This window comes from Scylla paramamosain, chromosome 43, assembly GCF_035594125.1.
Source record: "Scylla paramamosain isolate STU-SP2022 chromosome 43, ASM3559412v1, whole genome shotgun sequence".
In the NCBI taxonomy this organism is placed as follows: Eukaryota; Metazoa; Arthropoda; class Malacostraca; order Decapoda; family Portunidae; genus Scylla; species Scylla paramamosain.
In genome coordinates this window covers 7,744,784-7,759,302 of record NC_087193.1, presented here as the reverse complement: position 1 = coordinate 7,759,302, position 14,519 = coordinate 7,744,784, and the positions used below count along the sequence as shown (strand labels likewise).

General features: G+C 42.6%; 1 protein-coding gene across 1 annotated transcript in view; it reads left to right on the top strand.

Moving 5' to 3' along the window:
- Positions 1-5,377: 5,377 nt before the first annotated feature.
- LOC135093692 (uncharacterized) overlaps positions 5,378-14,519 on the top strand; it is a 61,008-nt gene continuing 51,866 nt past the window's right edge. The window contains exons 1-2 of the mRNA XM_063993200.1: positions 5,378-5,498; positions 11,981-12,387. Coding sequence (XP_063849270.1) covers positions 12,172-12,387 — 216 coding nt within the window. The 5' untranslated portion in view covers positions 5,378-5,498; positions 11,981-12,171. The remainder of the gene's footprint in view (positions 5,499-11,980; positions 12,388-14,519) is intronic.

The window sequence follows — 14,519 nt, the reverse complement described above, 5'->3', positions numbered from 1 at the left end:
TTAGGCGAGGTGGCGTCTCAAATAAAAGGTTTTATTGCCGCGTTCCTGCAAGTTCAGTGACCTTAGTGGAGTGAAGTTCTGGAAGGCGGCCAAAGCGAAGGATGCTGTGTGTGTGTGTGTGTGTGTGTGTGTGTGTGTGTGTGTGTGTGTGTGTGTGTGTGTGTGTGTGTGTGTGACCCCTTGTATTTCTGTCATTATATTTATGTGTTTATTCGTTGCTGATTCTTATTAAGAGAGAGAGAGAGAGAGAGAGAGAGAGAGAGAGAGAGAGAGAGAGAGAGAGAGAGAGAGAGAGAGAGATGAGGGGAAAAAACAAGTAAGCAGACATAAATAAAAGATAAGTCATTAGAGAGAGAGAGAGAGAGAGAGAGAGAGAGAGAGAGAGTGAGAGAGAGTGAGAGAGAGAGAGAGAGAGAGAGAGAGAGAGAGAGAGAGAGAGAGAGAGAGAGAGAGAGAGAGAGAGAGAGAGAGAGAGAGAGAGAGAGAGAGAGAGAGAGAGAGAGAAACCGTAAGAAGAAAATCCTAGTACACTATCTTTCCGTAATAGAAAATAACTAAGAAATTAATTAATAAGATAAACAAATAAAATAAACGAGGAAAAAGGAAAAATAAACATTGTATCTTCTTCTTCTTCTTCTTCTTCTTCTTCTTCTTCTTCTTCTTCTTCTTCTTCTTCTTCTTCTTCTTCTTCTTCTTCTTCTTCTTCTTCTTCTTCTTCTTCTTCTTCTTCTTCTTCTTCTTCTTCTTCTTCTTCTTCTTCTTCTTCTTCTTCTTCTTCTTCTTCTTCTTCTTCTTCTTCTTCTTCTTCTTCTTCTTCTTCTTCTTCTTCTTCTTCTTCTTCTTCTTCTTCTTCTTCTTCTTCTTCTTCTTCTTCTTCTTCTTCTTCTTCTTCTTCTTCTTCTTCTTCTTCTTCTTCTTCTTCTTCTTCTTCTTCTTATTATTATTATTATTATTATTATTATTATTATTATTATTATTATTATTATTATTATTATTATTATTATTATTTATTATTATTATATATTTTTTTTAACTTTTTTCCTTTCTTCTTTTTTTCCCGCCAAAATTGAATCCCCGCCTAACTTTGTCTTCCTGAAGTGTGCGATGATGCCCAGGAAGTTATTGAAGGAGAAAACTTATCCAAGCCTTCTTAAGGGCGCGGCGCTCCCCTGCTGCGAGCCTGATGGTGGTGGTGGTGGTGGTGGTGGTGAGGGGAAAAGATGATGTGGTGAAGCTCATCTCTCGGGGACTTGAGGTGAAGCTTTCCGTGCTGGTCATATTCTCTCTCTCTCTCTCTCTCTCTCTCTCTCTCTCTCTCTCTCTCTCTCTCTCTCTCTCTCTCTCTCTCTCTCTCTCTGTATGATTTATTTTATCTAAATGTGTTTTGATAATTTTGTAATCTGTGTTATTTATTTTTTTCTTTATTATTATTATTATTATTATTATTATTATTATTATTATTATTATTGTGACAGTAGTAGTAGTAGTAGTATGGTTTTTGTAATTAAAAACACATGTTCATTTAAAACTCAAAATTAATAATGAATTTTCTTTCTTTTACACTTCCTATCTAATAATATGGAAGTATGGATGCATGTAAGAGTGTGTGTATGTATCTGTGCATGTATGTGTGCTTGCAGGTAGACAGGTCCATACATAGATAGCTAGACAGTTTAGGTGCGTGGGAAAATTAGTAAGAAATTTCGTTATTATTTACTTGTTTTCTGTTTTTCTATCTCCTCTGTGCTTTGAGAGTCATCCAGGTGTTAGCATTACCTGTGCACGTATCATTAGCACTGGCGGCGCTTCCTGGTCCCGCGTCTCATTACCTGATTAGTCTTTTAATTGGCCCACATACCTCACGCCTCCTGAAGCACACTAATGTCTCACATGTGCCGCACTGTCACCTGTGTGTGTTTGGTGTTTTAAGTGTGTGTATGTGTGTGTGTGAGTGTTGGGAACTACACGCATGTACACACACACACACACACACACACACACACACACACACACACACACACACACACACACACACACACACACACACACACACACACACACACACACACACACACACACATATTGGACAACTATTTATTAAAAGAAGAATACAGTAATACAAAGCGCGCAAGAATACGGAAAGAAGAAACTAAAGAAAGAAAGAAAGAAAGAAAAAGAAAGAAGGAAAGAAAAAATGAAACAAGAAAGAGAAAGGAAGAAAGAAAGAACCAAAAAATAGGAAAATTACTTGAGGTTAAAATGAGGGAAAGACAACAACAACAACAACAACAACAACAACAACAACAACAACAACTAACAATAATTATAATAACAAGGAAATGTTCACATGTGTATTTTATCTTCCTTTCTTCTTACCTGGAATTCTCGTAACACAACGCTCGTGTATAATTTTATTACTCTCTCTCTCTCTCTCTCTCTCTCTCTCTCTCTCTCTCTCTCTCTCTCTCTCTCTCTCTCTCTCTCTCTCTCTCTCTCTCTCTCAAACAGTAATTCCCAGCGAGATAAACCGTTTCTTTTGCGATTATCAGATAACACCAGAGAGAGAGAGAGAGAGAGAGAGAGAGAGAGAGAGAGAGAGAGAGAGAGAGAGGGGGTGTACTCATAGAGCCAACATAATCAAACACAGCATCATATTACGTAAACATGTGGCACTCCTGACGACACTGGCAGTGATGACGATGGCACTGACGGAGGCACTGACGTTGGTGGTCGTGGCGTGGCATAATTAGGAGCATCGTGGGAATAGCACCCCTTCACGACCGCCAGTGTAGTGCCAACTAGTGCCAAGGTCGGGAGAGTGCCATAGCCATTCTCAAGGTGCCACTCATCCACAGGTAAGCGCGCCACCCTTACCGTAACTTTGCAAGGAGAAGGAAGAGGAGGAGGAGGAGGAGGAGGAGGAGGAGGAGGAGGGTATGGGTGCCAGTGCCAATAGAGGTCAAGAACTACTGTCTCCAAGTGGCACCGTCTGGCATTGTTGTTGTGGCTCCAAGCTAGCGTGATTTACGTGTGAGAGAGAGAGAGAGAGAGAGAGAGAGAGAGAGAGAGAGAGAGAGAGAGAGAGGGAAGGTGGGGGGAGGAAGGGGATACATTAAAAAGAAAAACAAGAAAGAAAAATGAAGTAATGAAGGAAATGAACGGGGGCGAAGGTAAGAAAAAAGGAGAAAGAGGATGAGAGAGAGAGAGAGAGAGAGAGAGAGAGAGAGAGAGAGAGAGAGAGAGAGAGAGAGTGAAACAAACAACCGGAAATACTTCTTGTAAGCCTCTGAGCCAACACTCTTATCTCTACATCGTTTCCCCCCCACCCCCACCCCACACACACACACACACACACACACACACACACACACACACACACACACACACACACACACACACACACACACACACACACACACACACACACACACATTGTTTGGCAGAAAATAAAACTGTATAATCAAGAAGTTATGAAAGTTTTAGAAAATATGGCGTTATTGGTCTCTCTCTCTCTCTCTCTCTCTCTCTCTCTCTCTCTCTCTCTCTCTCTCTCTCTCTCTCTCTCTCTCTCTCTCTCTCTCTCTCTCTCTCTCTCTCTCAGTTCAAAAGGAGGTCATTTAATCACCTTTATAGCACAATTATTCATTCTTCATCAGCCGAGTAGCGAGTTTCTGCCTTTGTGTGACTTCAATAGTGAAATATGAAGGGTTAGTTAAGCCTGTTTGTAAATAAATGTTGCACAGTGACTGGGAGAGACTGTTGTTGTTGTTGTTGTTGTTGTTGTTGTTGTTGTTGTTGTTGTTGTCTTTGTTTTCCATTGTTTTGACTCAGATATTTTTTTCTTTTTTCGTATCTTTCGTTTGTTCTCTTCTTTTTTTCTTGTTTCTATTTTTCTTATTTATCTTCTTTCTTTAACTTTATATTTGTTCTGTTTATCTCTCTCCCTTTTCTTCTTCTCTTTCTCTTTTTTTCTCCCTCTTCTTCTTTTCTCTTCGTCTTCTTCTTTTCTTTTCTTTTCTTTTCTTTTTTCTTTTTCTTTTCTTCGTCTTCTTCTTCTTCTTCGTCGTCTTCTTTATCATCATCATTATCATTATTATTATTATTATTATTATCATTATTATTATTATTATTATTATTATTATTATTATTATTATTATTATTATTATTATTATTGTTATTATTATTATTATTACTATTATTATTATTATCACCGGCACCACCACCACCACCACCACCACCACCACCATCACCGCCGTCATAAGGGAGGCGTGATGCGTAGTAAAGGTGGCGATGCATCACAGGTGAGGCATGCTAGTATGTATATACCTGTATGGCTAAAACAAGACGCTTATTAATACACCTCACCTGTTCCATATATATACCAGGTGAGTGACAGATGATTAGTGAGTCACGGGGAAGTCTGCAGCAGGATGAAGAGAAGAAGAAGAAGAAGGAGGTGGAGGAGGAAGAGGAGGGGAGATAAGAATAAGAGTATGATTAAGAGGAATGTGGAGATGGAGAAGAGGAGGGGGAAGAGGAGATGAGTTGAGGAGATGAGTGCAGGAGAGTGAATCAGCTAACGTCACTCCCTCCGTCACTTATCCTTCTCCTCCTCCTCCTCCTCCTCCTCCTCCTCCTCCTCCTCCTCCTCCTCCTCCTCCTCCTCCTCCTCCTCCTCCTTTCTTAATCTCCCTTTTTCTTTTACCCTCATCTCCCTCCCTCCTTCATCTTTTTTTCTATCCTATTTCATTTCCTGTATCGTCTCCTTCCGTCTTCTCTGTATTTCCGCTTTCTTCTATTTTTTCATCCTTTCTCGTTTATCAGTTTTTCTATTTTTCCTCTTCTTTATCTCTCCCTCCTCCTCCTCCTCCTCTTTCCTGTCTTGACATCCTCTCCCTCCATTTTCCTTTGTCTTATCAGCGCTCTCTCTCTCTCTCTCTCTCTCTCTCTCTCTCTCTCTCTCTCTCTCTCTCTCTCTCTCTCTCTCTCTCTCTCTCTCTCTTTCATTTATAAGTATTTGTAAGTTTTTAATTAATTTTTAGTAACAGTTAACAAGTCTGATGTGTGTGTAATAATAATAATAATAATAATAATAAACGGTTTATTCTTTAGGCAGTCAACAAACTGAAAATGTACATTGGGGGTGGGGGAATACTTGTGTGTGTGTGTGTGTGTGTGTGTGTGTGTGTGTGTGTGTGTGTGTGTGTGTACTTGCTCATTAAACGAACGTTCTCACAATTCAAAGAAGACGAAAGATTTCACAGAGAGAGAGAGAGAGAGAGAGAGAGAGAGAGAGAGAGAGAGAGAGAGAGAGAGAGAGAGAGAGAGAGAGAGAGAGGGTATGGGGGTGAGGGGCACTGGGTAGAGGGTTAGTGCCAGATCTGGGGAGTGCCACGTCGCTTCAGCACAGTGGCACCTTCAGTTATAGTTTGGCACTTGTGGTTGGCGGTTGGCACTCTGGTGGCTCTGGTGCCGCCTCTGTGCTTAAAGACGTGCTTGTATTATTATTATTTTTATCATTATTATTGTTATTATTTTTATTGTTGTTATTGTTATTATTGATTGATCGTATGAGGGGAAGTCATTTTATCGTAAGTAATTAAACGAAACATAAGAAAATTACTAATGTTGCTGTTGTTGTTACTTATTGTTACTGAAAGGCGATGTTTTGAAGGCCTTCATTACTTTACCACTAAAAATATGAAGTGAACATTATTTTCTCATGAACGAACATGATACGAGAACCATTTTGTAACACTAGAAATTCATTAGCATTGCTGTCGTTTTCACTTGCTATTATGAAAGGACGAAAATTTTTATGTTATATACCATTATCATTTACTGTTAAGCTTACTCGTATATTTTTCCACGAGTTAACATTACAAAGCACCATTTTTTACTTCACACTTTAAAGTTACAAATTTCTTAGGAGCGAGAATTTTTGAGAAATATTTCTGACCACACGATTCAAAGTTATAAATGAACTGGCGTCGTGATTCAAAACTTCCCTGTAATACCTTCCTTCTTACGGGCAAAGTCACGAAACATTCCCTATTTCGTGTGCTCTGATCCTCCTGCAATGAAGAGGGGGCACCTGCTGGCGGCCTAGCGGTAATAGGCGCGGGAAGTTTAAAAATTGTACACCTTTTCTTCGCTAAGTGTAAAGGTAAAGGTGAAGAAGGAGCATAAAAGGAGCTTAAGAGTCTTGTTAAGTCTTCGATATTCTACCAATGTGTGTGTGTGTGTGTGTGTGTGTGTGTGTGTGTGTGTGTGTGTGTGTGTGTGTGTGCGTTAAGCGACTTTCGTGCTGACTAAAGAAAAAAAAGCTTACCTGTTATTGCCTTTCTTTCAAACCCCTGCTTGTCTGTGTGTGTGTGTGTGTGTGTGTGTGTGTGTGTGTGTGTGTGTGTGTGTGTGTGTGCGTGTACACTTCACTTCCCTTGTACGTTTAGTGTTATTTCTTGGGAAATTTCACTGTAACATTAAAAAAAAAAAAAAAAAACTCACAAGTAGACTCAGTTGTAGAATGATGTAACTCGGATGTCATTGCTGGTGGTGGTGGAGGTGGCGGTGGTGGTGGTGGTGGTGGTGGTGGTGGCAGTGGTGCTGGTGGTGTGATCGAGCAGTGTTGTGTTGCAGTGGTCGTGAGCGGAGGTAAGCAGATGTGGTGTCTTGAAAGTGTGCTGTGGTGGTGGTGTGGTGCGTGTTGTTGATGCGTGGTGGTGGTGGTGGTGGTGGTGGTGTTATTTGTGAAGTTTATTTACGAGTAAGTGTAAGATCTTGGCTGGCAACGGTGGTGCAGCTGTGTGTGTGTGTGTGTGTGTGTGTGTGTGTAAGAATGTACGCGTGGAGACACCTCTAGCTTAGTTTTGAGTCACAAGAGGGAGAGGGAGATTGAGGGGAGTGAGAGCAGTGAGGGCAGTGAGAAGAAAGAGTGAGAGGGGGGATAAGAGAAGAATGAGAGGGGAGGTGAGAGAAGAGTGAGTTTGCATTACTTTTTTTCATTCTCTCTCTCTGTCTCTCACTTCCCTTCTTTCCCATTTCCCTCTCCATCCTCTTCCTCTCATCTTCTTCCCTTACATATATAACTGCACCCTCTAACTACCTGTAAATCTCAAGACAAATCCTTTTCATCCTTCTGTCTCTGTTTCCTTTATATTTCATCCTTATCTCCTATTCACCTCCGCTTCCGCTTCTTTTTCTCCATGTCTTTCTGCCTATCAAGTTTCAATCTTTCCTTCCCTCTCAGGTTTCCACGCCACTTCATCTGAATTAAGTTACGTAAGACCTCGCAGCATCTTCACCTGTATGGAATCACACGGGCAGGAGAGGATAGGTGGCTCGGGGCAGCAACAAGGGGCGGGAGGGGTGGGGGGGATGTGCCTTACATATAACAAAAGTCTAGACGTGTGTGTTGCTGCTTCGTTGGAATTTTAATCGTCTGACTCAATACTGAAAGACATGTCAAGGAAGAGGACAAGGAGACAGAGAGGGAGGAGAGGGAGGAGAAGTGGGGGACAGTTGTGTTCGATTCCCGTCTTTCCCTCAGTTCTCGGCTTTAGTTATGCTGTTGCTGCTTCAGGAATTCGAACGCTAGTTTAATATACAAACAGTACTCATGCACTTACAGACCTATGTGCGTGCTGACACGAATATGTACATGTGGTGTGTGTCAGTGTGTCAGTGTTGTCAGCTTGGCCGCGGGTGTCGCCGAACGTGTGGATGGTCAGGCGCGGCGAGGCGAGAGCAGGGACAGATTGCGAGGAGCGATGGCGACTGAATTATCATGAGGACTTGTGTGAGTTACTGGAGCATTCTGAGGGACTCTTTGTGGTTTTTGTGACGGCGAGGCAAGTCTGGGTCAGTGTGATGAGGCTGTGTTGACTCAGTGCCTCAGTTGCCGTCGTGTTCTTTCCTATAGCGTCTCCTCCTCAGCGTGGGTATGGATGGAGCGTGAGAACGTGGGGTGGAGACAGTGACTCGAGGGAGGGAGAGGGAGGCAGGGAGCACACCAAGCAAGCAGGGAGTGTGTGACCGCCGGTAGGGTGCCAGGGTGCCAGTGCCCTGGGGAGGGAGGCAGGTGGGGGGGACATAGGTCACACAGATAGCAGGAAGCCTTGCGGCACTCTGCTTATCTGCTCAGCAGGACAGGACAGGACAATGAGGAGCCACCGGCCCCCGACAACCCTGTCTCACATATCATGCTCGCCCACGTGTACACCCGCTCTCACACACACCCGCTCAGGCATGCAAACGCTTCAGTGCCTCGTGCAGTGTGTGTGAGGGCGGGGCGCTGCCAGGGAGGGAAATAGCAGGTGTAGCAGGCACAGCAGACCGCGCCAACACTGCGTCTCCCTTGCTGGGTGCTGGCAGGCGGACCAGCAGCTGGAGCAGCCAGAACAAAGGGGTGTATAAAGGTAAAAGGGGCGGCCAGACAGCGGGGCGAGGCGGGGCGGGGCAGGAGAGGGGCAAGGGCAAGAACAGTGGCACGGTGGGAGGTGGTGCTCGCGGCGCGGCGCCCCACCAGGCGGCAGGGCAGCAGCGGCGCCTCGGTCACGGTGGTGTGGGGGTCAGATCAGCAAGGGGTCAGGCGCCGTGATCAGCCACCAACCAGCGCAGCGTTATCGTGGCGTGACGAGAGTGACGGCCAGGGCGTGTGTCGATACCGCCGCCGGCCGCTGCGAGGCTGTTGGCTTGACGGGAAAAACTGTCGCCATAGATAAGCCGGCCTCGTGTGCGCGCCCTCACGACACACGACCGTCGTTTGTTTTGTCATTATCGCAGCGGGAGTGTTGCCGCGGGGGCGGTGGGTGGATGGTGGGTGGCGGGTGGAGGACGGGGTGGTGGTCGCGTCAGGAGCAGCGGAGTGGGAGGGACGGAGGCCACATGAAAGGAGGCCGGCGAAGGCGTCCCCCAAGGTTACCCCGCGGCAGCCGGCGACTACCGGTAATGGCTGGCTGCCTGTAATGCTGCGACCACAACAAATCCGCTCAACAACAAAGGATTCCCTCAAGGTTAACGTGGCGACAGTTTGTGTTTGATGGGCGGTCATTTCGTGAGGCAGTAATGGACAGGAGAGTGGCCGCAATACACTCCTGCCAAGGATGTAGTGAGGAAAAAACCGTTGCATTTATGTATCTGATTACGAAAGGCAGAATGAGTGAAACGCTGCAAACTTTATAAGAAAAAACCTGACCAGTGGCGCTTCAGAAAATGTAGAGTTTGGTTTGAAAGACGCAAAAACGCTTCAGTGGCCGAGCTGCCTTGATACTTCTTTCTTGTAAGAGTGAGTTGCAGGCTATGGAAGATAATACAGTGGAGGTCAGCGCTGCATAGTCTGTCCCACTTCTGTCCTTGTGCTGTGACGGGAACAAGCCCAAGTGGCATTCAGGGACGCCGTTATGAAATACTTCGACCTCTGATCTCCATTACTCTTAACAAGCTCCTTTGAAAGTTACTGGGTGTTTTCACGGTTGTCTCCTTGATTCCATTGCTAGTTTCACAGCCTTCTCAGAAGTTGTTATGACTTTCAACAGTGTTTTCCTGGTTCTAGGGATTGTTTGACAGGTTTCAGTTGATGTTATTGCTGTTTACAAGGGTGATTTCATGATTTTAGTAATAGTTTTAGAATTTGGCGCCATCAGTAGAAAAATGTGTAATGCAGGAAGCACTCCTGAGTCAATGGCGCTCAAGCAAACTCCATCCACCAGTGTTCCCCTATTAGAGGAATTGCACTCAAGAAAATTCAGTCCACTAACATTCCTCCATAAACGTTTAATCGGAAGAAATTTCCCCGTGATATATTCTACCAACATAACCTAACCTAACCTAACCTAACCTAACCTAACCTAACCTAACCTAACCTAACCTAACCTAACCAACCTAACCTAACCTAACCGGCCTAACCCAGCTTATCCTAACCTAACCTAACCCACCCTAACTTATCATAAATTAACCTAACTTATCCTAACCTATCCTAACTTAACCTAACCTAACGTCCTAACCTAACCTAACTTTTCCTAACCTAATCTATCCATCCACCTACTTAACCTAACTTATAATTTTATGGGGAAACCTTGAGCGAGGAATGTCTACGGGGAAAATTTACACTGGGGGAACTTAGGGTATACATCAAGAAACATGAATACATACTCGTATCAAACCAGTTCCATCCACCTAACATACCCAGTCATGCGTAGTGGCCATGCCTGCGGGTATCGAACGGTCGTTATCTGGTGCACTTGTGGTGGGGATAGTTGCCCAACCATTACGCCACGGGTCCTGCCACTGTGACCTTGTGACCATTCTGGGATCGCGTGAGGAGAAGGATCGGTGGAGATAGGTTAGGTTAGGTTAGGTGAAGATAGATGGGTTTACTTCATGCAAGACTGCCACGTGCGGGTCTGATGGCTTCGTGCAGCTTCCCTTATGTTCTTAAGTTCTTTAAAGATTATTTTCACTAGAATTATGAAAACACCCTTAAAAAACCTCTACAACTTCCAATAGAGCCTGTTAAAAGATACCTGACACAAGACACCGAAAAGTTTGAAAAATACAGATTATCACTTCTGCTCGCTGAAAAAAAAAAAAAAAGAGGGAGAAGGAGATGAGAAAGAGAGAGGTCGAGTACATGAGGAGGAATGGAAAACACGAGATCTAAGACGGCCGAGAAATTAGTATCCAAGAAGAGGTTAGGGAGAGGAATATGAAGGAAGAGATGGAGATTAAGGCGGGGGGAAGAGGTACAGAAGTGGTGGGAAACACGAGACCTGACACAACTGGGAAATTAGTATTCAAGGGAGAGGTTAGAGAAGAGTGTAAAGGGAGAGGGGAAGGAGTAAGAGAAGGATGGGAAACACATCATCAGAGCTAAATTCTTCCTATTGTAAGCCCACACGACTTCCTGGCGCCTCAAGCAATGGGGAAAGACATTCGGTGGCTGTGTTATTGTGGAGACCAGGAAAAGATTACAGGGGAGTGTGTGTGTGTGTGTGTGTGTGTGTGTGTGTGTGTGTGTGTGTGTGTGTGTGTGTGTGTGTGTGTGTGTGTGTTTTTCCGCATGATATCCGTTGTCTGTAAACTAATCACTTGTAAACATTAATTCACGTCTTGCAACCCGCTCATCTATGACTCAGCAATGGTGCAAGTTATATTTATTTATTTTTGTAAGCGCATCGTAAAAGTTTAGTATTCCGTACGATTTCTCTGATCTTGTTCTTGATCTTGTTGACTTGTGTTCTTATAATCCCTGTATATGTGGATCGCTAAAGGTTAACAGATATTACCGAATACATAAAAACGAAGAAAAATTCGATCTGTTGTTTCGAAATACATTTAATTTAATTTTGCGTATAGCCTTTCATCTAAAAAGAAAATTCAGAAAAGACAAAAGGGAAAAGAACAGTGTATACATAAGAAATATTCATAAAATACATAGAGCATGAAGGAAAATATCAATATATGGTCTTGAAAAACTGCATCCGATTCTCTTTAATTTTTTGTGGCCTCCAGAATAATGATGATAATAATAAAGGAACTTGAATATTCATGATTAACTACTTACTGAAGGACTGATTTCTTTGAGTCACCGCAAACACTGAGCCATGCAGCGCTGAGTGTGATTCACCGCCAGCACAGATAAATAGCGTCCCTCTTCAACTCTACCAAAGATAAATGATAAATGGATCTACTATAACTTAACCTAACCTAACCTAACCTAACCTAACTTACCCTAACCTAACCTAACCTAACCTTACTTAACCTTACCTAACCTAACCTAACCTAATCTAACCTTACCTCACCTTACCTTACCTAACCTAATCTAACCTAATCTAATTTAATCTAACCTAACCTCACCTCACCTTACCTTACTTAACCTAACCTAACCTAACCTAACCTAACCTAACCTTACCTCACCTTACCTTTCCTTACCTAACCATACCTTACCAGATTCTCACCTGCTCTCCATTCAATCCCCCAGAACAACACAAAAAGTGAAAGAAAGTGAACACGCAAAACAAGATTCAATTAACCTGTGAGTGAGATTGAAGCTACCTGGCCTTTCACACACCTGACCACACCAGAACACAAAGGAAGAACAAACGGAACCAGGAGAACTAGAGACACTAACCAATGCGTGACAGTCCACTGAGGTAACAGTGAAAGAAAAAAATGGTGGTGCGATTCTCCCAAGGGCACGGAGGAGCGGAGGGGAAGGAGGGAATGTATCTCTCGCCCTTAGTCTTGGAGGAAGGCGGTGGTGGTGGTGGTAGAGGAAGAGATGCGGTTCCCAAGAGTGCCAGCAAAATGTCCTTCCTGGAATATTACCAACAAATGAACCTGGACCGCTACCTGCAGGCTGAGAGGAGGCAAGCGTCAGGAGGCTGTGTAAGTGCTGTTGTTGTTGTTAGTGTTGTATGTTTATTTATTTTTGGAGGTGTGGTGTTAATTCTGGTGTTATGGTGTTATTGGTGGTGTAAGGTTAATTATCATGCTTCTTCTTCTTCGTTGTTATTGTTGTTGTCTTTTTGTAGAGGTGTTAATTTTGGTGGTAAATATGTTTTGTTGGTGTTGCTCTTGTTGCTGCCATGAGATTAACGCTGCTGCTTCGTTTGTTGTTATTCTCATTGTTGCTGTTGTTAATAGTAGTTGTTGTGCTTGTTATATGATTGCTGCTGTGGTTGATAGTTCGCTGACTGGCTTTTATTGTTGCTATATACTGCTACTACTACCCCTACTACTACTACTGCAGCTGTTAATGGTGGTGGTGGTGGTGGTGGTGATAACGGTGGTGGTGATGGTGGTGGTGTTTTGTTCTGCCTCGACTATTAATGTTGGCTAAAGCTTCCATTATTACTCCCTTCACAGTGTTCGATTTGCTGTTATTTGTTCATCTGCTGTGTGTGTGTGTGTGTGTGTGTGTGTGTGTGTGTGTGTGTGTGTGTGTGTGTGGGTGTGGGGGGGGACTCTAAATACGCCCACAAACAAATATACGAGTTCGCGCCCTCCGTTCTCTCTCTCTCTCTCTCTCTCTCTCTCTCTCTCTCTCTCTCTCTCTCTCTCTCTCTCTCTCTCTCTCTCTCTCTCTCTCAAATTGTCATTTTATCCTTTTATCCTTCGTTCATTCTCTCTCTAACAGTAGCGATGTGTGTGTGTGTGTGTGTGTGTGTGTATACGCGCGCACCACCACCACCACCACCACCACCACTACTACTACCACCAGGTGACCTCGAGTGCCTGAAACACTCAAGCAAAAAAGGCAGGGGTGATTGAGTCTGGATCCACCTCAAAGAAAATGGGATGCGAGGGGCAGCTTGAGTATTTTGGCAGAATAGGTGAATTTTGTGGATTTTGAAGCATTTTTACTTTAATTATATTTTATTTATTAATTTATGAGTGTTTTTTAATTTTTTCTATTTTTCCTGTAGCGTTATTTTTTTTGTTTTATTCCCATTTGTTTAATTTCTTTCGTGTATTTTTACTGTAATTATCATCATCTTTGTTCATTATTTCCTCACATTTTCTCTTTCATTCCTATTTCTTTTTCCATTTCTTTTGTGTATTTTTATTGCAGTCATCACCATCATCATCATCATCATCACTCCATCCATTATTTACTTTTATCTAATATCCCTGCATTTTTATTATCTTATTTTCATTTTTTCCCACTTTTTTTCTATTTTTACGAGTTTTCTCCATACCATATTCCTCCATTAATCTTCTTTTTTTATCACTAGTTTATCTTCCTTCTGCTTTGTCTGAGAGGGTGAAGGGAAGGTGAAGGGAGGGTGAAGGGAAGGTGAAGGGAAGGTGAAGGGAACAAATATGCAGAGAAAGTTGAAGAACCTTTATCGTTATTCTTCTTTTCTTCTTCTTCTTCTTCTTCTCTTTTATCTTGGTGTCTTTTCTGATTTACCGATTTGCGAAGATACAAAAAAAAAAGGAAAGAAGGAAAGAAAATGGAAGAGGAAAGAAAAAGGAAGAAGAAAATAATTGTGTGGCTTAAATGGCAGACTCGTTTTCTATTTATTTATTTTATTTTATTTTTCTTTTTAGGTGAATCGATACATAAAAGTTAGGTTAGGTTATTCTGTTTCAGGGTGTTACCTTATACTTTAACGTACTCTGTGGTTGTTGTTGTTGTTGTTGTTGTTGTTGTTGTTGTTGTTGTTGTTGTTGTTGTTTTCTCATCGTAACTGTACCATGAAGTCTACTTACCTCGCTTACTTGAAAAATGAATAAATAAATAAATAAACGGCGTGATAAGTAAATAAGTAAGTTTAAATTAATCTATTTTTGTTAATTTTTTCTTACTTTTTTCTTATTTTCATTGTTTTCTTACGATTTTGCCTCTCTTTCCACTCATAAGCTTTACAAAAATAGAAAAAAAAAAAAACAATGAAACCGTATACCAAATTAGAAGTAGTAGTAGTAGTAGTAGAAGTAGTAGTAGTAGTAGTAGTAGTAGTAGTAGTAGTAGTTGTAGTAGTAGTAGTAGTAGTAGTAGATTTAGGAGATGA